Raw genomic sequence first — 22,890 nt, 5'->3', positions numbered from 1 at the left:
ATTTCCATTGAACAAGAGGAAACCAAGGAGCTGGGAGAAGAGGCTTGGATAAAAAGTGAGTGTAGATTTGGTTTGGTTTGGGGGGGGGGGGGGGGTGTTGGTTTCTGGTTGGTTGAGTTGGGTTTCTTTGTTTGAGGGAATTGGGGGCCATGGATTCCAAGGAAAGGACGTGCTTGGCACAATCCAGAGGTTGGTTCAAGTGTCTCTTAGTCAAAAGGACAAAGAGTAATGCAGAGAGTGAGTCTTGTTGAGGATGCCTTGGGTGATGGCTGGGGAAGGGCATCTTTGGTGGGTGCTGCACCAAGCTGGCAGCAGAGAGAACCTGGCAATTCCTTTGCTGGGCTCGTGGCTTCCAGCAGCTGAACCTTTAGCATGAAGCCATGGAGAGAGACACATGGATCCACAGGATCTTGTGATGGTTTGGGTTGGAAGGGACCTCAAAGCTCCTCCAGCTCCAACCCCTGCCACGGGCAGGGACCCCTTCCACTGGAGCAGCTTGCTCCAAGCCCCTGTGTCCAACCTGGCCTTGAGCACTGCCAGGGATGGGGCAGCCACAGCTTCTCTGGGCACCCTGTGCCAGCGCCTCAGCACCCTCACAGGGAAGAGCTTCTGCCTCAGAGCTCAGCTCAGTCTCCCCTCGGGCAGGTTCAAGCCATTCCCCTTGGCCTGTCCCTACAGGCCCTTGCCCAAAGCTCCTCTCCAGGTTCCCTGCAGCCCCTTTAGGCACTGGAGCTGCTCTCAGGTCTCCCCTTCAGGAGCCTTCTCCTCTCCAGGCTGCCCCAGCCCAGCTCTCTCAGCCTGGCTCCAGAGCAGAGCAGCTCCAGCCCTCACAGCATCCCCATGGCCTCCTTTGCCCTCGCTCCAACAGCTCCAGGTTCCTCTTGTGCTGCTGCCCCAGAGCTGGATCAGGGCTGCAGGGGGGATCTCCCCAGGCAGAGGGCCCTGTTTGACTTCCAGACTTCACCTGGTCCTCTCTGTGATGCTCTGAAGCGGTCTTGTGTCGTTAGGTCCATCCAGGTGCTGTGTCTGGAACTGCCCTGCTTCCCATGGGAGCTGCTCTTTGGCCACAGCTACCCTGGAGCATTCCCTTCCCCATGTGCTCAGCGCCGGCTTCCAGGCAGTGCTGCCTGCTGCTTCCTGCTGCTTCCCATTCCTGGCTCCCAGTGCTGGACCACGCTGGCAGGAGGGGGAAGAGCTGTGCCTTGGGTGCTGCAGATGGGGAGCGGGGCCGGTCTCTTGGCTCCTGTATTGAAATGCAGACATCAAAGCACAGGCAGGGTTGTAGTAAACGTGTTTTGAAACTCTCAAAGAGACCTTTCCTTTTCCCAGGTGTTTCCCGTTTTGTTGGATTTGCAATCCCAGCTTCGCAGCCTCATTCAGATGCATTTTGCTATCCCAAATGCAGCGAGTTTCCAAGCACAAACGGGAAATGGAGCCTTTTCCTGGAGCAGAAATCCCATTTTCACACGTGCGTTTCCATTGATTGCTGTGGGACTTCTTGCACCTATGAACAGCTAGAGGTTAATGAGACACAGCCATTAATCCTGTAGTAGGTTGAAAGTGTCCTGCCAAAGCATGGATAATAAATCCTGGACATAATGGAATTGTCCAGAACTTTGAGGTAAAAGAGGCTGCATTTCCCCAGGGATTTACAGGGGCTGTGATTCTTAAAGGGTCCCAAATAACTTCGCCCTTTACAGTCATTTCAACTCCTTCCTTGCCCAAACAGGGATGCTCTGCTCCCCGCGCTGCTGCCTCATGCAATATTTACTCTCCCTGTGTATCTGGTGGCTGAACCAGGAGCGGAAAGTGCTGATGCACGCAGCTCTGTGAGCGCAGCCTCGACCTTGGCGTGCTGACCCTCCTCGCCCGGCTCACCCTGGCGCTGGGAGCCTTCCATGCCTCCAGCTCCTCCGGCTGCCGTGGGTTTTGCTTCCCCCAAAACCTCTTTGACGGCTGAAAACGTCTCTCGCTGAAGGTCCCCAGAGAGGCGGCTTCCCCTTTGCTCTGCAGTTTGCTGCATGTCTGTGTCTGCTCTATGCCCTTTTGCCTCTACCATGCTCTAAACACCACTCGTCTAAGGCGGTGGGCGTCTCTAGTCTCTGTGTGGGATGGCTCCTGGTCCCCTGCTCTTTTGATAACATCAGAAAAGGGAAAAAACCCTCTTTTAAACAATTTTCTGACTCCCTCTAGAGGATTTCTTTCCAAGCCCAGAAATAGCTCCACAGTGGGAGAAGCCGAGCATTCCGTCACTGCGCCTGCCCAGCTGGGTTTCGGTGCAGACTGCGTCCTCCCCGGTTCCTGCAGCCTGCTCTCTCCAGCCGGTTGCTGCTCCTGAAGCCCGGCTTTCATTCCCACTGCTCTTGAAATACAAATGCTCGCAGCCCCCTTTCCCTTAGGCAGTGCCAGATTTCTGCCGGAGGATCCCCCTACAGCCATCGCCGCCTGTGAGCACCCGTGATGTGATGCGCTCGCTCCTCTGGACCAAACTTCCTGAGACTACCGAGCTGAATTTTCACACCTTTTAAATGCTTTCTCTCCCATTGCCTAGCGAAATCCTAATGTCTCGTTTTCGTGATGTCTGGAGGTGTTTCCCCCCTTGTATTTCTCTCCTATTGTGTCATGCCATGGGCGATGGAGAACGCCATGGAAGCTGGGCAGAGTGGTGTGGCTGCTTTGCAGAGGTCACAGGAGGACTGGAGACCTCTTTACCAGAGCATCCTCTACAGAATGCTGACAGTGCCTGTGCTCTGTAAGGAAAGATGCTCCAGGGTGCTCTGGGTGATGGCTGTTCCTCTGACATGTTGGATCGACAGGGGATTTATTCCTCCTATTTCAGATGCCTTATCTTATGGCACCATTGAGTGCCATTATCTTATTTAACCGTTTCAGATGTGTTCTCTTATTTAACTGAGGAAATATTGCTGGTGATAGTGGGAGCAAGCAGTCCGGGGCTGCTCTTCCTGCTGCTTGTGACACAATTTCTCAGGCTCTTCCTTGGCAAGCTGCTGTGGATGAGGCTAATAGCTGCCTTATTGCTGCACTGAATCACTCTCAATTTGATACAGGTTGTAGCCACCTCTAACTCACCCTCTTATTTCCTAAAGGAAATGTTAACCAGAAGGATCCCTTTAATAGCAGTAGCTAATAGTGGGCAATAGCATTTGATTCTTTTAACATACTCGGAGGCATGAGAGAAGTAAATCACGGTGTAAACGACTAATGCTGCCGTTGGTCCACTGGCCACGGGGTCAGGTGTGGGTACATGGAAGCACCTCTCTGCTTCCCTGCTCCCACATCAATCCTGTGCTCATTTTCTTTGGGGAGCCAGGTCCCCTGTTGCAACCTTAGCACATACTGTGGGGATAGAGGTCTCTTGTGCACACTAAATGCAGCACAGACATGCTCAAAAGGCTTGTCTCATGGAGAGCTTGAAAGTAGACAACGGTGTTTTATTAACATGTGCTATTTCCCTACAGGTAACAGGTAGCAGGCGTGGAGACCTCATAGCAGCTTTCCGGTATCTGAAGTGGGCCTATAGGGATGCTGCGGAGGGACTCTTCATCAGGGACTGCAGTGACAGGACAAGGGGTAACGGGTTCAAACTGAAACAGGGGAAGTTTAGATTGGATCTAAGGAGGAAATTCTTCCCTGTTAGGGTGCTGAGGCACTGGGGTGGGTTGCCCAGGGAGGTTGTGAGTGCTCCATCCCTGGCAGTGTTCAAGGCCAGGTTGGATGAAGCCTTGGGTGGGATGGTTTAGTGTGGGGTGTCCCTGCCCATGGCAGGGGGGTTGGAACTGGATGATCTTGAGGTCCTTTCCAACCTGAACTATGCTATGATTCTGTGATTTCAATCCCCACAAAGCAGTAACAGGTACTCAGGGTTTGGAAGGTTGGTGCTTTGCTGGGGCAAGGTCTGTATCGGTGATGGTGTGGTGGAAGCTGTTTGTTGCTGGTCACAGATTTCAGCTATCACCACTTCTCTGCCCTAATGACAGCATCATTAATGTCCTAGTTGGAGTCTGCAGCCTCAAAGTCTGAGGTTTCCCAACAGGGCTCCTTCTGCAGGAGGCCACCAACTTATTGTGGAGCTGGTCCTGGGCCCACATGCCTGTTTATTCCCCAGGAACCATGATGGTTTGTGCTGTGCTTTATTCATGGCACTGAGCGTATAAAACCAGATAGGAAGCATTAGAGGTATGTGTGGAGGGGATGCTGATGTGCTGAGCTACACAGACAACTCCTCACCGGATTTGTTTCCCTGGAAGTAGTTGGTTATGCCCCAACCACCAGCATTTATGCATTGTTGTTGATGGAAGTGATTACTTGGATCAAGACTCTTCTTGCTTAAACCAAGATCTTATCAAGAAAGATGTTGTTGGATGTGTAGCTTGGAGGCTGGTGTGTGAGCAGGATGGGGAGCTTGCTGGAAGGGCAGGTGAGATGAGGGAATGCATTGAGGATGCTGTTACCAACCTGAGGAGAGCTCATGGCTTTGTTCCAGCTCACGTTCTTCCATATCCTTCCATATCCTATCCATCAGCCCGTGGGTTGGAGGGGATTTGATATAACCCCACGGTTAACCATGCGAGTGCCTGCAGGAAGCTGCTGCTTGTGTTTGTTGTGCTGCAGAAACCACCTTTTTCCCTTTGCTGAGCAGTGGCTTGTTAGAGAAGACCAGAAACCTTTATGTTCTTGCTTGGAGATTGGATGGACTACAGTAAATCCATGGCCTTTTCACAAGTCTTCTCTGTACCTTTGATGCCATATAGGTTTTAAATACTAAGCTATTATGGAAAACTTCACAGAAATCGAAATACTCAGCTCTGCCTCCTGTGTAGCAGTAAAACCTCTAAATTGTCTCCATAAAATCCTACCTGAATAAACTGCTCAAAAACTCTTCATGCAGGAAAGCAATGCAAGAGAAGCCTGGCAAAGCGCAGCTGTGACCTGAAACCTTTCCTCGTGTGTATGTTCTGTTTCTGGTGTGGTAGAAGTCATAGGGCTGTCGCTAAGAGAGCCATAAGGGACACTTGGAAAGAGCAGAAGGCACTTGCGGATGCCACCACAGTCTATATTAATTCTATTCTCTTGGCATGTCACTTGACTGCAGCATCTATAAACGTTTTCTGTTGATACAGAGCAGGGAAAATGCCTTTTCACACGTGTAAGAAACCACTCCATAGGACTGCTGTGCTTCGAGTTCCCCACTGGCAGTGTTCAGTGGGTCAGCATCTTTGATGCCGAGGCAGTGGCTGCTCCAGTGGATAGAGACCCTTCTGGTGCGCCCATGGGCACAAGGATGCAACGTCAGCCCCAGCCCTGCTCCTGCACGGTGGGGAGGTTGAGGAGGCTTTAAAGAAGGCAGCAGAGCACGGATCAATGCCTCTTGTGACAGCTCTGGTCCTCTTCCTCTCCTTCCCATCTCCATCTGTCCTCCAGGGGTGACAAATGGCAGTGGGGGGACCAGAGAGGCTTTCCATCGTCTGGATCACAGCGTGGGCTCAGGGTTTGCTGTGAGTCCATGGGCAAAACTGATTAATCAGAGCTGTTCTTCTCCTGTAAAGCCTTTGAGATCCCTTGGATTTTGACGTCCTCCGTTGCTTCAATAGGAATGTAGCTGTAATTTTCCCCCCCATGTTCTCAGGTTGGTTTTTAGTCCTTAAGGTTGCTCATTGAGATGATGAAACGAGAAGACTTTGTGCTGCTGTAAGGGCTGCATGAACATCTCTGTGAAGTCTCCCTTGTTAGAGAGCTGATGATGTGAGGAAAGTCCTTTGTCGTCAAATGTCAGGTTTCTATTCTTGTGTGGTTTCAGCCTCGCTCCAACCACCAGTTCTTGTGTGGATGCTGTTCTGTTGGTAGGGCTTTAGCTCACAAAGCTACAGAACCTTATTTATGATGTGCACGTTGAGGCACTGTGCAGCCTCGCAACGGACAGGCGAAAAGCAGAAGTTCATCTGCGTTCCGCCAGCAGATACAGGTTTGTAACGTTTTAGGTTGGCTTTTATAACCGTGAGCTTTGTCTGCACCTCGGTTTCCTGGTTCCTGATTAACCAGCAAGGTTTGAACTGTGAAATCCCCCTCATTTTTCCTTGCCTCCATCTCAGGGAAACACAGCATTAGGAAACAGCTGGAAGTACAGCACAGCCTTGCTCTGGCGCTTCAGGTTCAATATCGCCTGGGACATTATTCCCTTTGGGTCTCTCTTTAATGTGGGAGACTTCCCAAAGTGCCATTTTCACTGCTCTCGACCATTACGCAGCCATTGTAAGGCTCATGGTGTAGAAGCGGTTGTCACACGTCCTTTCTGCTGGGCAGGTTATTTAATAGCTGAGGTGGAAACTTGCATCGCTCCTTTCTCCAGCAGCAGCCGAGCAGAGCTCATTTTTTACATCGCCTTTCATGTCTTGCTTCCAAAGCTGCTCTTTTGTATTGCTCAGGAGGGACCAGTGGGATTGCCTGGACGCACACGGCGTCAAACTGGGACTCGCTTCATTCCTAATGTGCTCTGGAATGATTGGGATGAGCTCAGGTGGAAATCAGCCCCCCCCCCCCCAAACCTCTGAGCTTCTGGGAACGCTTGAATGCCTTCACATACATACTATGGGTTGCAAGGCAGTGGGGCATGGGGGAAGCAGATGGGTCATTCTCTGCAAGGTCAGTAATAAAGCTCTGCCCGTTGCTTTGGAGGTGGTTGGGCTGTATTGAGTTGCTACGTGGGATGCTTCTGCGCGGCATCTTTATTAAGAGGCTACATGGGAAAAGAACCCATTTTCTCTTTGTTTTTAGAGGTTCGGCTCATTCCACCTATGGAAGGGAATGTTTGGGAAAAATCCATGCAAGTTGCAGAGGGCTCAATGCAAAGTGAAGCTGTGGCAGCCCCATCCCTGGCAGTGCTCAAGCCCAGGCTGGACACAGGGGCTTGGAGCAAGCTCCTCTAGTGCAAGGTGTCCATGCCCATGGCAGGGGGTTAGAACTGCATCAGCATTAGGGTCCTTTCCAACCCAAACCAGTCAGGGATTCTATGTGCCTCTCTCCATGGCTCCAAGGAAAAGGTAGGAAAGCAAAGCGTGAACTAAAATGTTCAGTTGAAAGCGTTCATTTGCAAGTTGGATTTTGACATTTTCCCACTTGAGAAAGCCTGTGTTCTCCCCCATGGAGTGCGTCGAGAGGAGAAGCAAATTTATGAGTTGTGAGTATTGAAAGGAGGATGTTCACAAATACGCTGGGTTTTTTCCCTTGGCCTGGTTTGATTGCTTCCTTACTAAAAATAGTAGCCTTAACTTGGAGTTTCTAGGCCTCTCCAGGCACGATGTTTGGATTAAAGTTGTTCCTTCCACCCCAGGTTTTTTGCAGAAGTTTGTCTTAATCTGAACCTAAAACATGCAGTGTGATAATATATGGCGAGGAATATTATCACTTCGATGAGCTGCGAGTCCTGATGTGATTGAAGTTGGGGTTTGTGTTTGACAGGTGATGGTGCATCATCCATCCTCGTCTACTGAGGTTTCAGCTGCAGACACAAGCAGGGCTATAGTCCATGGTAAGAACTCCTTGCACAGCACCAGTCTTTAGCTGCACAGTGAAGGATAGGACCTTGCTCAAACCAATAAGCTCTTAGGAATGTATTCCCTGTGCCTTTCCCATGTCCATTATGGAGTAGAAACTGGGAGTTTCTCGAGTGGAGTGGAAAAAACTCCATTTCCCCTCGGAGACAGAGCAAACTGCAGGATTCACTGTATTATTCATCCGTTCAGGAAAGCAGGGACACCATCTCGTATGGCAAAACAAATGGATTCTCTGTAAGTAGGATTATGATTACTCTAGCAGAAGTGCATTTTGTCCTGGAGGTTGTTTGGCTGAAAGGTGAGCACAGCACATGTGCATCTGATGTTTGCACGAGTGCACAACCTTACAGCTATCTACCACCTGCAGCAGCTCAAGCAACTCCCTCTAGGGCAGAAGCAGCTAAAGAGGAGGGAGCCTCATGGACATTGCAGTGAGTAAATTCATCCCTGTGTGAGGGTGCTGAGGCACAGGGTGCCCAGAGAAGCTGTGGCTGCCCCATCCCTGGCAGTGCTCAAGGCCAGGTTGGACACAGGGGCTTGGAGCAAGCTGCTCCAGTGGAAGGGGTCCCTGCTAATTGCAGGGGGTTGGAAATGGATGAGCTTTGGGGTCCTTTCCAACCCAAACCATCCCATGATTCTATGAGTAATGCGAAGTGTGCCCACACAGGGCATGGCTAGCTCAGCACTCCGTTCATGCACCCACTCTTCATGATACCGTTGATGCTCTTTGGTTCAAAGAAACATGCTAAAAAGCAAAAAAAAAAAAACAAAAACCAAAAAACCCTCAAAAACATTGCAATGAGAAGAAAATCTACAGCACCATCCGCTTTGACACTCCCAACTGTCCCAGATATTCCTGTTGGTTTATGTGTTTATGAGGCTCCTCAGCTGATGACAGCACTGCAAGAGTGAGCCTTCATCCTTCAACCCGCTGCCACTAAAAATAAGACTCTTGATACATGGGTTTAGTGAAATCCTTGGAGAATGTTTAAAAACATCAATGGTAAATGTCACAATTCAGGTTGAAAACCCAAAAGCTACCAGCGAAAATGGTGAAAAAGGTTGCACGAGTCAAAGGTGGAACATCAAGCTCTGGACAAAGTCCATTTGGGAATGGTCAAGAAGTTGCAGGTAAAGAGTGCGCCTGAGAGTGTTACACAAACCACCTCTCAATGGGTGCGTTGGATGGGCTGGGATCTGGGAAGCACTAGAAAAGGAAGGAATCTGTAAGAACAGTATTGTCTAACGCTGCTTCTACTCCGTTCTTTCTATCTCTATCCATTGGGTCTAGGAGAAACTGGGAAGAGAAGATCTTTGATTAACCTGCTTCCTGAGTGTAGCCATCAGTTAAATACCTGCATTGATAGTGGTGGTGAGACAAATATCCCTGCTGTTAAGAACGGTGAAAACACTCAAATATCTGGGATATTGTCTTTCCTTGAGGTTTGAAAGGTTGATTTCCAGCTTGGTCAATCGCCAAACCAGCTCTAACTGTATTTATCCGAACAATTAAAAGTTACCATTTTAAACGCCCTTGCTTGTGCCTGTTATTTGTCAATGATGAACTGGATCATGGTGAAATCAAGGGTGATGCTCCGTGGGCTTTCCCAGATTTTCGTGTGTTTCATATGTGCAGACAGGAGATGACAACTCGAGTCACGCTTGTTTTCAGAGCACACCCCGTGTTCTACATTAATGGCACCATAAGTAACGGGCTCCAACAATTTCCCCAATTTTATGTTATTTTTTCTTACATGTGGACGTATTCCAATTGGAATTTCGGCATTGGAAAACATGTTCTGACTTAAAAATAGCGCCGTGCAATGTTTACGTGTCCCGTTGGTTGCCAGATCTGTGGAGCGATGCGTTATTCCCGTGTTCCTCCCGTTCGTTTGGATTTGCTTTGGGTTTTACTTCAAATCTCAGAAGGCTTCTGTCAAAAATTGTTCTTTCTTGAAACTTCTGCAGGGCTGAAAATGGGAGGTTCGGGGGCTTTGACATAAAGATGTTTTTAAGCTCAATATGTTCACTTGTTCCGTATCCAGGACACACACATTGCTTTCTCCATTAAAAATGACTTTATAGCATGATGCTACAGAGAAATACAACTTGCAGATCTTGATGGTTTAATACCAGGTTAAAGAAACTTGATCCGAAAATACATTTCTCACTCTCTAATATAGTCATTATTTCATACATTTGGCATATTCAGTTAAAATAATCTTCCTAAAACGTTTTTCCTTCTGCCTGATGAAAATGAAAAGGCTCTTGGCTGTAAACTATTGACTTTATAGCAATAAATATACACATTATCTATCTATCTATCTATCTCTTTACCTATTTATCTATCTCTTTGTCTATCTATCTATATCACTCTGTCTCTTTGTCTATCTATATCGCTCTGTCTATCTATCTGTCTCTTTATCTATATCACTCTGTCTCTTTATCTATTTATCTCTGTCTATCTATTTATCTCTTTATCTATCTATATCTCTCTATCTATCTCTCTCTTTATCTATCTCTTTGTCTATCTATCATCTGTCTCTGTCTATCTATCTATCTATCTATCTATCCATCTCTCTATCTCTCTATCTATCTACCTACCTACCTACCTACCTACCTGTCTATCTATATCAAAAAGCATCATAGAAAGCCACAGAGAGCGGCTTTTAGTAATCAAAGCCCCCCTTTAGATACTGGGAGGCTGCTGTGGGCAACTTGGTGCTGTGTATCTGAGGAGCCACATGCTCTTTTCTATTCTTCAGTTGATTGATGGGACCCGCTTCCAGGGTAGTTCCAGAATAACTGGTTAATAACGGGGATGTCACAACCAGATGCACCCTAATGGCGCAGTTGAAATGCTTTTTGTCTTCATTTGGCATGAAAAGCTTTCTCCAGGCTGCCTTGGCTTCAACCTTTAAAAGGGAAGACAGCAGCACTGCGGTCACTGAAGTAAGGTAAAACCACATAGGTGGGAACCTGCAGCTAGGTGAAGAGCGTTGGATCTTGGAACACAAAAGAAGGAAAGCGGCATCAAATACCTGATTTCAGGTGGGTTTCAGTATCAAAACGTTATCATAGGCAATTCTTCAAAGATTTTTGGCCACTTTTAATACAATTTCATCATCTTTGCTTTCCGCTTTGTAGAAATATTTGTGTAAAATCTGAGCAGATTTAGGTGTTTGAAGGTAGAAGTTGCATATTTTGTTACTACGCACATCATTGCTTGCCTCAGTGCAGATACTCTGAGGGTTGCTAAGTACAGAATGAACGTGATTGTCTTTTGAAAAGGGAAATACGATCTTCTGAAGAGGATCCTTTAGACTGGTACCCATCGGCCAGTTGTGATTCTGTATGAATTGTGCTGAGTTGCAGTGAGAGAGGCACTAAGCTGGTTTATTTGGTTTTATATAGATTTATTGAGATTTATATAGATTTAGTTAGATGGATTTATTTAGATTTATATAGATTTGCTTAGATTTAGATAGATTTATTTAGATTTAGATAGATTTATTGAGGCTTAGATAAATTTATTGAGATTTAGATAGATTTATTGAGATTTAGATAGATATATATATTTATATAGATATATTTAGATTTATATAGATTTCTTTAGATCTGTATAGATTTCTTTAGATTTATATACATATATATAGATTTATATACATATATATAGATTTATATAGATATATATAGATTTATATAGATTTATTTAGATTTATATAGATATATATAGATTTATATAGATTTATATAGATATATATAGATTTATTTAGATATATTTAGATTTATATAGATTTAGATAGATTTAGATAGATTTATATAGATGTCTTGAGATTTTAGTGCCTCCGAATTTTCAGGATAGTATTTACATCTAAACATGACTCTCCATTGCACGGAGAAGGGCAGACAGTGGTTGTCTATAGGGGCTGCCTCGTCAGGCTTGTTTTCATCACCTTACACAAGGAACTTCAGGCAAGAACCGAATTAAACCCAACTTGTGCTGTTGCATGCGCCTGCTCCAGGGGCAGTGAATGGCCCAGCATCCCGCTCCATGAAATGGCCAACGCCTGCACATGATACATTCTGTTCCTGTTGTAGCCTGGCCACTATTTATGAAGTCCCATAAGGAAACTGAAGGTTTCTTCTGTTCTACGTTAGATCCCTGCAGGGTGTTTGTGTGGTGGGAATAGTCCGGGTATAAAGGGGGTCTGTGAGATGCGGGTGATTTCTGGTTTACTCTCCCCCCAGTAAAGGCTTTCACAACCTTGGATTGCCGCAGCTTTAAAAGGAGTTGATCTGGGCCGCGAATTGGTGGGTTTAGCTCAGAACCTGTGCTTGGCTGCTGCTGGATCCTGGTAGGGAAAGCTGGAACTCCACGTAAAACACGCGCGGTCGAGATGGAATCCTGCTGCCCTGGGAGACGGGGACAATAACCCCCTTCAAACAGCGCGGCCGCAGGGAAGCGCAGGGTCTGCAGCACCCGGTTCGCAGCTCTTGGCTGGGCCAGAGCAGTTTCACTCGGGGGTTTGTGTACTGAGACCAAAGGCTTGCTTTAAAACTCGCGGCGTAACCGCTGGCAGCCCCCGAGGCAGGAGAGGGGAGGCTGAGGATGCTCCGGCCGTCGGGGCTGTGAGCACACGGTCCCCATCGTCTCCACTTGAGACCGGAGCCGTTCCTATGGAGCCGGAGCGGGATCTTTGCACCCAGCTGGACCAGCTTCCCGATGGAGCAGGGAGCCAGAGGGAGTTTTCCAGCTGGGATCGGCTGCCTCAGCCCCGGCGCTGAAGCGAAACTCTGCCGCTTAGTGTACAGAGCCTCTCCCTGCTTCCCCGCTCGCTCAGTGCCTGGAGCACCCACAGCAGCGCTGGAGTAGTAAAGCACAAACGCTTTACTACCTGGTTTCTGGTTCTGACATCCCCATGGCAACCTCCTCCCCGATTTAGTCCCGGTTTAGTGCCGTACAAGCGGGATTTGGTCCGGAAGGGATAAAGGTGCAGTATGAAAGAGACACATCCCATGTGTTCCGGACGGCTGGTGAATAGGGAGCGGACACAGGCTCGCTGTTGGAGCCGGCAGCACACGCTCCCCAAGGCTGGAACGCTGCAGGGTGCAAGGAATGTAAAATAAAGGAAGCTGAAAGCTTAACGGGCAGCAGCTGTGATCAGCTGCGTTGGAATGGTACATGACAACAGGAGCACCGTGCAGCCCCCACAGACCCGATGGCAGAACTGGGGTGAGTGTGAGATGGAGATGATGGATTAAACCCGGTGTGAAGGCGGAGAGGGGCTTGGGAGCAGCTTCCCTGTGTGTGAGCAGGGGTCTGTGCCTTGTTCCCAGCTCTCCTGATCCCCCCAGGAGCACCGTGTCCGTCTGCTGAGACCCCGTTTGGGAAGGGGTTGGGGTAACACAGCACACCTGGTCCAGGGCTGCAAAAGGGCTCTTTGAATGCAGCAGCTCTGATTGGTTTTCTCCTGGTTTCCCAATATAAGGAGAGCCTGGGGTACTTTGGGGCTCCTTGGAAGAAGCGCAATGGTCTGGAGATGGAGAATGGGGATAGGGAGGAGAGAGGCAGGGACCGAATGGGATGGAGCAGGAGGATGGAGGTGAGGCCCATGCAGGAGAGGGAAGGGGAGAGAGGACCGGGTGCCTGTGGGGATCCAAGTTCCTCATCGCCCTGCTCCAGTTTTGTTTGCAGAGGGAGCATCTTGCTGCTGCCACCTCCGTTCATCCCAGCTGCATGGAGGAGCAGCACCTCCCTGTCACTGGGAGCTGAAGGGGTCTGGGAATGGTTCAGTCTCTAAAATGGAGCTCTCAAAAGTTAGGGAAATCCTGGGATTAAGGGATGGATGGAACAAGTTCAGCCTGGCTGAGCACAAGCTCATGTTGGGCTGTGCAATGCTGCTCGGTTGTGTAAAGGAGGCACGGGGCAAGCAGCCCATGGACCGGGTTAAGATGATGGATGAGTAAAGGAGACCATGCAGGGCAGCCAGGGAGCGAAGCAGAAACCTTCCTGCCTGCACAGCCCCTTTGGGGAGGGCTGTGAGCCCCACGGCTGCTCTGCCCATCCTGCAGTACGGGCAGCTGCCTGCGTGCTCTGAGGGGCTTATTCCTCCCTTGTGCCCATCAGCTGCAGAGCCCTGAGGGATGTCGCTCCTGCAGGGCAGAGCGGGGCCAGGGAGCTGAGCGGGGCTGCTGCTGCACCGCATCCTCCCGCAGGGCGCTGACCATGAGCGCGGCTGAGGACGCCGAGTGGCTGCGGTGGGTGAGGAAGCAGTTCGGGAGCATCGCGGGGCAGGACAAGGAGATCGACCTGGAGGGGTTCAAAACCGCGCTGCAGGTGAAGGAGGTGAGGGCTCCCGATGGGGCTGCCCCATCCCTGGCAGTGCCCAAGGCCGGGTTGGACACAGGGGCTTGGAGCAAGCTGCTCCAGTGGAAGGGGTCCCTGCCCGTGGCAGGGGTTGGAGCTGGAGGAGCTTTAAGGTCTCTTCCAATCCAAACCAGTCTGGGATCCTATGGTGCTCTGCAGAGAGCAGGAGTGGAAAACCTGGATTAACCATCCTCAATGCAAAATCAATTGGATATTCACAGTCTGCTTTTATCATGCTAGGCTATTCCCACCATATATTCCCTCCCTGCTGCCCTGTCCGTCCCTGTGTCCCCCAGGCAGCGCCTCCGGCTGCAGTGCCAATACCCCCTTCATCCCTCCCTCGTGTTTTTGGGCTTCCCCATGACCTTCAGCTTTCGCCATGCAATTCCCATTGCTGGTCTGTAGCACGGGCATGGGGCTGGTGAAGCTCACCCCATGGCCTGTGAGGGCGCCTGTTCTCTCCTCGCAGCCCTTCTTTGCTGAGCGGTTCTTTGCGCTGTTCGATGCGGACGGGAGCGGGACCATCAGCTTGGAGGAGCTGCTGAAGGCCCTGAGCCTGCTCGTGCACGGGAGTGAGATGGACAAGCTGAGATTCCTCTTCCAGGTTTACGATGTGGATGGTGAGAGGGGGGAAACCACGTTAGCTCGGGGGGTTGTGACTATTAAATAAGCTCCAGTGCCCAAAGGGGAAACCTGGAGAGGGGCTTGGGCCAAGGGCCTGTAGGGACAGGCCAAGGGGAATGGCTTGAACCTGCCCGAGGGGAGACTGAGCTGAGCTCTTAGGCAGAAGAATTCCTGGGTTAGGGGCACAGGGCGAAGGCGTTTCAGGGCTCTGTGACATTCCCGGGTCCCTGCTCACCCCATGCAGGCAGCGGCTCCATCGACCCCGATGAGCTGCGCCTGGTGCTGCGGTGGTGCCTGCGGGAGAGCGCCATAGCCCTGCCTGAGGAGCGGCTCACGGACCTCACCTTGGCCCTCTTCGAGGCCGCTGACAAGGACCACAGCGGCTCCATCACCTTCGAGGAGCTCCGGGAGGAGCTGGAGCGTTTCCCGGAGGTCATGGAGAACCTGACCATCAGGTGCGTGTGCTGCTGGGTCCCTCTGACAAGCCCACAGGGGTGGGAGTTCCCTTGTGAGCTCCTTCTTCATCCTGAATGGAGGAAAAAGCATGGGGTTTATGCTCCCATCAAGGGTCTAATGGGGTGCCCAGACCATGAGGTATCACTGGGAGCAACTGGGGCATCTTACGGTGCTAAGCTGGGGGCAAGGATGGTGTCAGGATGGATGCAGGGATGATGCCAAGCTTGGTGCAGGGTTTGGATGCAGTTATGGGTGCAGGGATGGGTTCAAGGATGGTGTTGAGATCGGTACAGTGCTCAGATGCAGGGATAGGTGCAGGGATGGTGCCACACTGGTGCCAGACTTGGTCGGAGGGGTGGTGTTGGGATGGGCGCAGGGCTTGGATACAGGGATGGGCGCAGGGATGATGTGGTGCTGGGAGTAGGACTGGGTGCAGGGATGGGTGCACAGATGGATGCAGGGGTGGGTGCACAGATGGGCGCAGGGGTGGATGCATGAATGGGTGCAGGGATGGATGCACGAATGGGTGCAGGGACGGTGCTGGCCTGGGTGCAGGGATGGGTGCAGGGATGGGTGCAGGGACGATGCTGGGCTGGGCGCAGGGATGGATGCATGAATGGGTGCAGGGATGGGTGCAGGGATGGGTGCAGGGACGATGCTGGGCTGGGTGCGGGGATGATGTGATGCTGGGGGTAGGACTGGGTGCAGGGCTGGGTGCAGGGATGGGTGCGGGGCTGGGTGCGGGGCTGGGTGCGGGTCTCGGTGCGGGTCTGCCGCTCCCCGCAGTCAATGCCGGTGCCCCCCGCAGTGCCTCGAGCTGCCTGAAGCCGCCGCCTCCCTCCGAGCGCCGCCCGCGGCCGCGCTGCCTGCGCCGCGCGTTCTGGCGCAACCGCGGCGGGGCCCTGCGCTGCGCCGGCGGCTACGCGGGGCTCAACCTGGCGCTGCTGGCGCTGGCGGCGCGGCCCGCGGGGGGCCTGGCGCTGGCCCGGGGCTGCGGGCACTGCCTCAACCTCAACTGCGCCCTGCTCGCGGTGAGCGCGGCCGGGACCCGCGGCCGGCTCTGCGGGACGGGGCAGCCCCGGGCGCCCCGCGCACGGGTCCTCGATCGCGGCCTCTGGGCGCTCTCCGCAGCAGCGCGGCAGGGGCTGGCTCCGGAGACCGAGGGCCCCCAGCACCCCTGGCTGTGCCTGTCCCATCCCTGATGGCCCCCAGCATCCCCGGCTGTGCCTGTCCCATCCCTGATGGCCCCCAGCATCCCTGATTGCCCTTCTCCCATTCCTGATAGCCCTCAGCATCCACAATTGCCCCTCTCCCATCCCTGATGGCCCCCAGCATCCCTGATTGCCCCTCTCCCATCTTTGATGGCCCCCAGCATCCCTGATTGCCCCTCTCCCATCTCTGATAGCCCCCAGCATCTCCTGCTGTCCCTTTCCCATCCCTGATGGCCCCCAGCATCCCCGATTGCCCCTCTCCCATCTCTGATAACCCTCAGCATCCCCAATTGTCCTTCTCCCATCTCTGATAGCCCCCAGCATCCCTGATTGCCCCTCTCCCACTTCCAATGTCTCCCAGCATCTCCTGCTGTCCCTTTCCCATCCCTGATGGCCCCCAGCATCCCAGGTTGTCCCTCTCCCATCCCTGACTGTTCCTGTCCTGCCTGTAGGCGCTGATGCTGCGGAGGTGCCTGACCTGGCTGCGAGCCACCCCCGTGGCCAAGGTGCTGCCGCTGGACCAGCACGTCCTGTTCCACCAGCTCGTGGGGTACGTGGTGCTGGTGCTGGCAGCCGCTCACACGGGCGCCCACATCGCCAACTTCAGTGAGTAGCAGCCCCCGGGCATGGGGGGCGAACATGGCCTGACCTCGGGTGAGACCCCCCCAGGGTGCCCCATTAGCCCTGCGGGGGTTCCCCCTCCCAGTCCTGCTCAGGGGAGAGCCCCTTGGTGCAGGGGCATCACCCACAGGGTGCTGGTGGAAAGATGCAGGGGCCTGGACCGAGCCGTAGGAGGGATGCTCGTGTCCTGGGGGATGCAGATGTCCCGGAGAAGGGGATGCGTGTGTTCCGGGAAGGATGCACACCCTCCATAGAGGGGATGCTCACCCGTGGGGTGCAGATATCGCAGGGAGGGAGCTCAGGTTGGGGGGGGGGGGGTGTGTGCAGAGATCAGAGCGGGTTGGGGGGCTGCAGGCTGGGTGCAGGCAGCCCCAGGGCACACGGTGCTGTGCAGTCCATGCACTGTCTGTTACCCCCATCTAGTGGCACCCCGGACGGCAGCGACGGGCTCCCACGATCCCCACGCAGCTCCTGAGTGGAGTCTGCGCCCCACGGACCCCCCACCCCACAGCAGAGCCAGGGGAGAATGTAATAGAGTCAATCCCAGCCTGGTTTGGGTTGGAAGGGACCTCAAAGCCCATCCAGCCCCAGCCCCTGCCATGGGCAGGGACCCCTTCCACTGGAGCAGCTTGCTCCAAGCCCCTGTGTCCAACCTGGCCTTGAGCACTGCCAGGGATGGGGCAGCCACAGCTTCTCTGGGCACCCTGTGCCAGCGCCTCAGCACCCTCCCAGGGCAGAGCTCCCTGCTCAGAGCCCACCTCCATGTCCCACCCCAGTTTGGCTGGCGCAGCAGGACGGGCACCCTACCCTCGCCGAGTACCTGCTGCGGGCACAGCCGGGCATGGGGGGCCTGTGGGGCACGGCCTCGCAGACGGGGCTGGCGCTCCAGGTGCTGCTGCTCGCCATGGCCGCCTTCTCCAGCCCCTGCGTGCGACGGAGCGGCCACTTCGAGGTGGGTCGCACGAATACCCCCATAAGGGACCATATCATGCGCTGTGAAGCACCATTGCTCTCAATGGATGCTCACCGCAGGTCTTCTACTGGACCCACCTCTCCTACATCTCCGTCTGGATCCTGCTCATCCTGCACGGTCCCCACTTCTGGAAGTGGTTCGTGGTTCCTGGCTGCCTCTTTGTGCTGGAGAAGGTGCTTGGCTTGGCCTGGCGGCGGGCAGGGGGGCTGCGCATCGTGGAGGTCAACCTGCTCCCATCCAAGGTCTGTGCCCGTGGGGTCTGCGATCCCATTCCCACCTCCCTCCTCGTGTCAGAGTGGGAACACAGGTGCTGCGGCCCCCACAAACACCTTCCCTGTTTGCAAAGCATCCTGTAGCTTGGGGGAAAGCACTTTGCCACCGGCCACAGCGGTTATTCAGTGCAGGGGACAAGGAGGGACAGTGGGACATGGAAGAGAGTGATGGCCCCAACGTGTCGGGTGCTTCCCCAGCCACGTGCTGGAGGGATGCGATGCGATGAATGGCTTGTCTGGAAAAGACGTAGGTTTGGGTGGCTTCGGGCTGCGTTGGTGGATGTTTGCAGCAGGTTCTTCATTTTCAAGCCACTATTTTTTGTTATTTAGAGGTTTTGCTGGTTTTCAAGTAAAAGAAGGTCTCAGCTCACAGAACGCCTGGAGGCAAGGCACAAACTGCTGAGACTCTCAATTCCTCTTAAAACATCCTTGCTTGAGGCCACCCCTAGCTGAGACTTTGGTCTGATAGCGAAGCTGGGCAGGGGATAGGAGAATAAACCCCTTCCTTAGGTCAAATCTGCCCTTCTCATGCTGGCCGCTGTTTAACATGGGGGGCACGGACCTAGTGGTCGTGGGCTTCAGAAGGACCATTGGTTGTGACCGACCAGCCTGATGTTCCCATTGGATGCTCCTGGTTTTCCGGTCTCTGTTCCCTGCAGGTCACTCACCTCGTGATCGAGAGGCCACAGTTTTTCCACTACAAGCCCGGTGACTACATCTACCTGAACATCCCGGCCATCGCCTCCTACGAGTGGCACCCCTTCACCATCAGCAGCGCGCCCGAGCAGCAAGGTGATCGCTGGTCCTCCCATAGCATCGATCGATGCTCCATAGCATCGCTGCATAGCATCGATCGATGCTCCATAGCATCGCTGCATAGCATCGATAGATGCTCCATAGCATCGCCGCATAGCATCGATAGATGCTCCATAGCATAGGATCGATGCTCCCATAGCATCGCCGCGATGTGCTGCATCCCTGGGGTGATGCTTCCCATCCCTGGGGTGATGCTTCCCATCACACAAGCCCCATCTGGGCGTCTCGAACCCCTCTGAGGGTCCTGCAAAGAGGTATCTGTACTATGGAGCAGGGCAGTGTGTGTCCGTGCATGCCTCAGCTCACCCACCTCCATCTCTGCCTGTGCATTAAGTGCTGTGTAAAATCAGGTACTCGGGGTATTTCAAGCAAGCTGTGAGGACTGAATGCGAAGGATGTTAGTGGGGATGCCCCCTGATTCCGCACAGTCTTCCAATACACAAAGGGAGCCTCCAGGAAACCTGGAGAGGGGCTTTGGCCAAGGGCCTGTAGGGACAGGCCAAGGGGAATGGCTTGAACCTGCCCGAGGGGAGGCTGAGCTGAGCTCTTAGGCAGAAGCTGGAGCTGGATGAGCTTAAAGGTTCCTTCCCCCCAGCCCTGTCCATGACCCTGTGGCTGCTGCGGGGTCCCCAGGGCCAGCCCTATGCAGCGCAGGGCCGCGGCGCCAGGGCTGCAGGGCAGTTCCACGCACAGGATGCTGCCCGCTGCTCCGCTTCCCCCCGCAGACACCCTCTGGCTGCACATCAGGTCCCTGGGCCAGTGGACCACCAAGCTCTATAAACACTTCCAGCAGCCGGGATCGCTCAGCCCGGAGCCCAAACCCCTCAGCAGGAGCCTGCGGGCGAGGAGACCCCGGTGCTGGGCACAGGTTGGTGCGGGCAGGGCTCAGCTCTTGGTCAATGCTCTGCTGAGTGCGGCCCCTCGGGGTCACCCCAGGGCTCAGCTGCCTGGGTAGCCCCAGGCTGGGGGCACTCGTGGTGCACATCCCCTGCAAGGTGCTTGTGCAGCCTTGGAGGAGCAAGGCCAGGTTGGACACAGGGGCTCGGAGCAAGCTGCTCCGGTGGAAGGGGTCCCTGCCCGTGGCAGGGGTTGGAGCTGGAGGAGCTTTAAGGTCCCTTCCAACACAAATCACTCCTTGAGCCTGTTAACTTGCATCCCCCTCTCTCCATCGAAGCCGTATGACCCTGCTGGATGAGGCACCGCAGCCAGTGATGCCTTTGTGCTTGGATTCAGGAAGGTCTCTGCAGCGGAGCCGGCTCGGACGGGGGGTCCGTGGCCACGGATGAGGATGGAGCCGTTCAGTTGACCTCATACAAAGCAACCGGTGTTGCTGCCCCGGCAGAGCAGGACCCATCATCAGAGGTGAGCACATCTCCCACCGGCACCCGTTACGGGCCCTTATCCCTGCCATGGAAACGTCCCAGGATATCGGTTGTGTCTGGGCTGGGGGAGCAGCCCTGGCAGGTAAAGCATCAGCGTGCACTGGGTTTAAGGAGTGTCTCTGTCACCCTCTTGCTTTTATCTATCCCTTGGTGAGCAGCAGTTCCTGGCTGCTGTGAACCAATTCCTCCCTTCCCAGCTCGAGCGGGGATTGGGATGGTTGACCTCTGAATCAGTGCTCAAAGGGGTGGTCCAGACAACGCCATGAGGTGACGGGTTCCTACTGGATGTTGGGGATGCCCCCCAGAGGCTTGAGCAGTGCCCCGGCTCTGCCCAAGGGATGCGGCTGGAAGCGTGTGTGCAGCCTGGATCATCCCAGCTGGGAAACCCCCACCCCAAATCCCAGCCTCGGGAACAAGCAGGGTTTCAGCTTTAGCTGCCGTGGAGGGGTTTGGGTGAGGAGGAGGTGGTCACGGCTCTCTTCACCTCGCAGGTCTGCATCGGGCTGGGGGAGCCCCATCGGCTCTGCAGCATCAAGGTGAGGGATGCTCGGTCCTTCCCTGGCTCTGGTGAGCAGGGCTGTGCTCAGCATCCCTGGCGGGACCCATAAGTGTGCCCCATGCGTGGATGTTCCCGTCTGGGGCTGATCCAAACCCTGTGCTACTGGATGGCTTCATCCTCCTCTTCCTTTGCTCCCATAACACTCCCATAAAAGACCCCAAAGTCTCCCTGGGTTCCATAAGCCTGCTCCTACCCGCAGCCTAAGAGTTGTTTTAGCATCCATGGGCTGCCCGAGTGCTCCCTGAGTTCCTCATCTCTCCCAGTGCTACATCGACGGCCCCTATGGGACCCCGACCCGGAGGATCTTCACCTCGGAGCACGCTGTGCTCATCGGCGCCGGCATCGGCATCACCCCCTTCGCCTCCATTTTGCAGAGCATCATGTACAGGTTGGTGCTGGGGCAGCAGCTCAGGCTGTGGGCGTGCTGGTGGAGCTCTGGTGCGGCTTTGGGAGGCACAGGATGTGATGTCCTGTGTTGGTCCTCCTCACTTCTAACCCTGGGGCTCATAACACACGGCCACAAGACCCAGAGCCAGGTCCCCCCTCAGCATCACACCTTCCCCATGGGATTTCTGCTGCAGGGAACCCATTGGTAAGAGGTTGGCCATAGGCAATGAACCAGAGCTGGTGAGGAACAAGGGCTCAAGGTCTCCATCAATGGCCTGTGGGGTCCGAGGGATGCAGGCAGGGCTGTGTCTGCCCATGCAGGTACCGCCGGCGAAAGCAGAGCTGCCCCAGCTGCCACTATTCATGGTGTGAGGACCTGCGGGACGAGGAGATGATGCTCAGGAAGGTGGGAGATGATGGAGCGGGATGTGGGACCGAGGGGTGTACCCTGGGCATGGATGCAGGAGGGCTGCAGGCTCCTGAGGCTGCAGACCCCATGAGCATCCCTGCGGCCCAGCAGGTCTGGGTTGGATGTGGTCCCCGCGCTGCCGGCCGGCTCTGAATGAGGAGCTGCTGTGTCCTTCCAGGTTGACTTCATCTGGATCAACCGGGACCAGAAGCACTTTGAGTGGTTCGTCAGCCTGCTCACCAAGCTGGAAATGGAGCAGGCTGAGCAGGAGCCGGGAGGTGAGCGGGAGGCAGGGACCCCCCCGCCGCCCCTGTGCTCGCGGTGTGGGGCCGGATTCGGGAGCATCCCTCGGGAACACGCAGGGCGCTTCCTGGAGATGCACATGTACATGACCTCGGCCCTGGGCAAGCACGACATGAAGGGCATCGCGCTGCAGATGGCACTGGACCTGCTGGCGGCCAAGGAGCAGAGGGACTCCATCACCGGGCTGCGCACCAGGACCCAGCCCGGCCGCCCCGACTGGAGCAAGGTGAGGGGTGGTGGCATCACCCATGGGAAGGGAGCCGCGTCCCCATCACCCGCTCTTCCTGCGGGCACAGCACAGGAGAGCCCTGGTTCGGAGCAGGAGGATGCACCATGGGGTATCCGGACCCAGGGAAGCCTCTTCCTCCCCTGGGGAAGCATCCCGGGGCCATGGGGTTGCGCCGGGCAGCAGCTCCCAACGCAGGCAGGGATCCGGCCGTCCTGGCTGGCTCTGCCACCGTCTCCTCTCGCCTCAGGTGTTTGGGAAGGTGGCAGAGGAGAAGAAAGGGAAGGTCCAGGTCTTCTTCTGCGGCTCGCCAGCGCTTGCCAAGGTCATCCGGGTGCACTGCGAGCGCTTCGGCTTCCTCTTCTTCAACGAGCATTTCTAGCAGCAGCCCTGGTCCCCAGCCCAGTCCACCAGGCCTGGTGCAGGGTGATGGGCTCCGTGGATGGATCCTTATTCACTGCCTGGGGTGGCTCCCGGTGGTGCTGGGTCAGAGCTGGGGAGGGTGGGATGCAGAGCGGGCAGGGAGGGGAAGGGGCTGGGTTGGGCCACGGGGCTTTGAGGTGGATGGGATGGGGCCCTGGAGCCATATGGGGACAAGGGTCCTGCATCACCTTGCAGGGCTTTGGGATGGGGAACTGGGATCCTGCATCACCTCGCAAGGCTCTGGGACGGGGTGTACGGGGTCCTGCATCACATTGCAGGGCACTGGG

At 54.3% G+C, this 22,890-nt stretch overlaps 1 protein-coding gene across 2 annotated transcripts; it reads left to right on the top strand.

The window, feature by feature from the left end:
• Nucleotides 1–13,800: 13,800 nt before the first annotated feature.
• Nucleotides 13,801–22,562, top strand: NOX5 (NADPH oxidase 5). Of its 2 annotated transcripts, none has more exons than XM_065688423.1 (15): nt 13,801–13,920; nt 14,411–14,561; nt 14,810–15,020; nt 15,830–16,052; nt 16,685–16,838; nt 17,630–17,805; nt 17,886–18,068; nt 18,758–18,890; nt 19,640–19,782; nt 20,148–20,276; nt 21,119–21,243; nt 21,564–21,648; nt 21,830–21,929; nt 22,014–22,180; nt 22,431–22,562. In XM_065688423.1, exons 1-15 carry the CDS (start codon nt 13,801–13,803, stop codon nt 22,560–22,562), a joined length of 2,232 nt encoding a protein of 743 aa, XP_065544495.1. The 2 variants fall into 2 exon arrangements, with proteins under 2 accessions (XP_065544495.1, XP_065544496.1); XM_065688424.1 differs by lacking the exon at nt 20,148–20,276 and adding an exon at nt 20,809–20,832 and having other exon boundaries at nt 19,640–19,815.
• Nucleotides 22,563–22,890: the final 328 nt, after the last annotated feature.

Source organism: Lathamus discolor, chromosome 8 (genome assembly GCF_037157495.1).
Source record: "Lathamus discolor isolate bLatDis1 chromosome 8, bLatDis1.hap1, whole genome shotgun sequence".
Taxonomy (NCBI): domain Eukaryota; kingdom Metazoa; phylum Chordata; class Aves; order Psittaciformes; family Psittacidae; genus Lathamus; species Lathamus discolor.
The sequence above is the reverse complement of the archived record's forward strand: the minus strand, read 5'-3'. Positions and strand labels throughout refer to the sequence as shown.

Excerpts from the sequence above, each read along its gene's own strand:
- NOX5 (XM_065688423.1), top strand. The coding sequence starts at position 13,801 with ATGAGCGCGGCTGAGGACGCCGAGTGGCTGCGGTGGGTGAGGAAGCAG. Across the intron at positions 16,839-17,629 it reads CGCCCACATCGCCAACTTCA|TTTGGCTGGCGCAGCAGGAC; the intron begins GTGAGTAGCAGC and ends GTCCCACCCCAG. Across the intron at positions 19,783-20,147 it reads GACCCCGGTGCTGGGCACAG|GAAGGTCTCTGCAGCGGAGC; the intron begins GTTGGTGCGGGC and ends GCTTGGATTCAG.